A 1,685-nucleotide genomic window follows, 5' to 3' on the forward strand; every position below is an offset into this window, starting at 1 on the left:
CCCATTGGCACCCCTAGTCACAGTAATCTAGTAGTACAGCCACCCACATGATGTTCTTATATATGTATACATCCAGCCCAACTGCATATGGTCGATGAACAAGGTGGTTGCGTATCTAGTGCGAGCATGATGAACCCCCCAAATTATTTGGACACGATAATTGTCACAGCGACGATGAATGATGATGATCATGCTGATGATGAGCATGGTTAGTTATACCAAGGGCAAAAGACAGAGCGCGATGCAAGTTGCACGGGACAGCGCTTACCGGATCCACGGTGTCCACACGGCCCATGTCATCTGCAACTCGCACATGTTGGTTCGCGTTGCCGGGCTTCAGAAATGTGGAGCGTATAAAATGGCTGCAGCAGAAATGGGTCTGATCACACACACGAACAGCTCGGTTGATCCATCTCTCTCTTCCGATCTCCGACCAATTTCTCCAGCTTGCGATCCATGGCTACCCACATGCGGTCCATCAGTCTGCCCACGCGGCCCCACGCCCTGGTCCTCAAGGCCGAGCAGGAGCTGCGGCAGCTCCGGGCCCTCGTGTCGCCGCCCTCGCCCTCGCCGCCGGCGCACGCCCTGCGCGCGCTGCTCCAGGACCTCGGCAACCTGCACGAGTACGTCGAGGAGGTCGTCCGCCTGCCCACCAACTGGGACGCGCTCCGCCTGCCCCGGCACAGGCGCCTCGTGGAGGCCGAGCTCGAGGGCTCCGTGGCGCTGCTGGACCTCTGCGGCGCGGCCAGGGACGGCCTCGCCGCCGCCAAGGACCAGCTCCGGGACCTGCGCTCGGCACTCGCAGGCACCGTCGAGCGGCGGGGAACCCTCCCGAGCTGCCGCCGCGGGCCGCCGTCGGCGGCAGGGTGGAGGCGTACGCTGCGGCGCTGAAGAAGGCGAGCAGGGTGATCAGGAGGGGGTGCGGCAACGGCAAGCGCGCCGCCGCCGCCGCCGAGACCACCTGGGACGATTCTTGCGGCGGCGCGCCGAGGCCGGTTGCGATGCTGGTGGAGGTGAGGGAGCTCACCGTCTCTCTCCTGCAGTCGTCCGTGGAGGCCTTGCTGAGGCAGGCCGAGCGCCGCCGCCAGCAAGTGGTCGCTGGTCTCGAGAGCCCTGATGCACAGCAGGAGCACGGCCTCGTCCGGGGTGGATCAGCAGGAGGGCGCCCGTGCTGACGCTGACGACGCAGCGTGTAACACCACATGTGTTAATCACCTGTAATTAAACTAACCATAATCATTAGTTCAAAACTCATGCGACAAATCACTAACTCAAACTTCATTCTGTCTGCCTGGGCCAACCGGTCTGACCGGTTGGGGGCTGACTCAACCATTTTGTTGGCCCCACATCATGTAAACCTCACTCTCTCTCACCAACTTCCTCAGTTTTACCCGTGCCCAGCTGCCTCTCCCTCCCCTCTCACCCCAAGCCCTAAACACCCCAAATCCTCCCTTTCCTTTGATTCCCAAGGCCAAGGAATGATCAAACCGGCGTGGGGGAGCTTCCTCTACGTGATTCCCTCTCTGGGGAGCTGAGGATCCAAGTTCTTCGCGGGGGAAACACTCACCCAAGGTATTTTAGCTTGTGATGGTCGATCTCTAGTTCTAGATGTTTTTAGGTGGTTTCCTCTGGCCAAAAACCTCTAAAGGTATACTTGAACTAGTTCCTAGAAGGATATTGGAATT

General features: G+C 59.6%; 1 protein-coding gene across 1 annotated transcript; it reads left to right on the forward strand.

Moving 5' to 3' along the window:
- The first annotated feature begins 456 nt into the window (after nt 1–456).
- On the forward strand, nt 457–1,175 carry LOC120695473. Its single transcript, XM_039978713.1, has 2 exons — nt 457–795; nt 837–1,175. The coding sequence occupies exons 1-2, from the start codon at nt 457–459 to the stop codon at nt 1,173–1,175; spliced, it is 678 nt and encodes a 225-aa protein (XP_039834647.1).
- Nucleotides 1,176–1,685: the final 510 nt, after the last annotated feature.

The sequence above is a fragment of the Panicum virgatum genome, chromosome 2K, assembly GCF_016808335.1.
Source record: "Panicum virgatum strain AP13 chromosome 2K, P.virgatum_v5, whole genome shotgun sequence".
NCBI lineage: Eukaryota > Viridiplantae > Streptophyta > Magnoliopsida > Poales > Poaceae > Panicum > Panicum virgatum.

Excerpts from the sequence above, each read along its gene's own strand:
- LOC120695473 (XM_039978713.1), top strand. The coding sequence starts at position 457 with ATGGCTACCCACATGCGGTCCATCAGTCTGCCCACGCGGCCCCACGCC. Across the intron at positions 796-836 it reads AGCTCCGGGACCTGCGCTCG|CTGCCGCCGCGGGCCGCCGT; the intron begins GCACTCGCAGGC and ends AACCCTCCCGAG.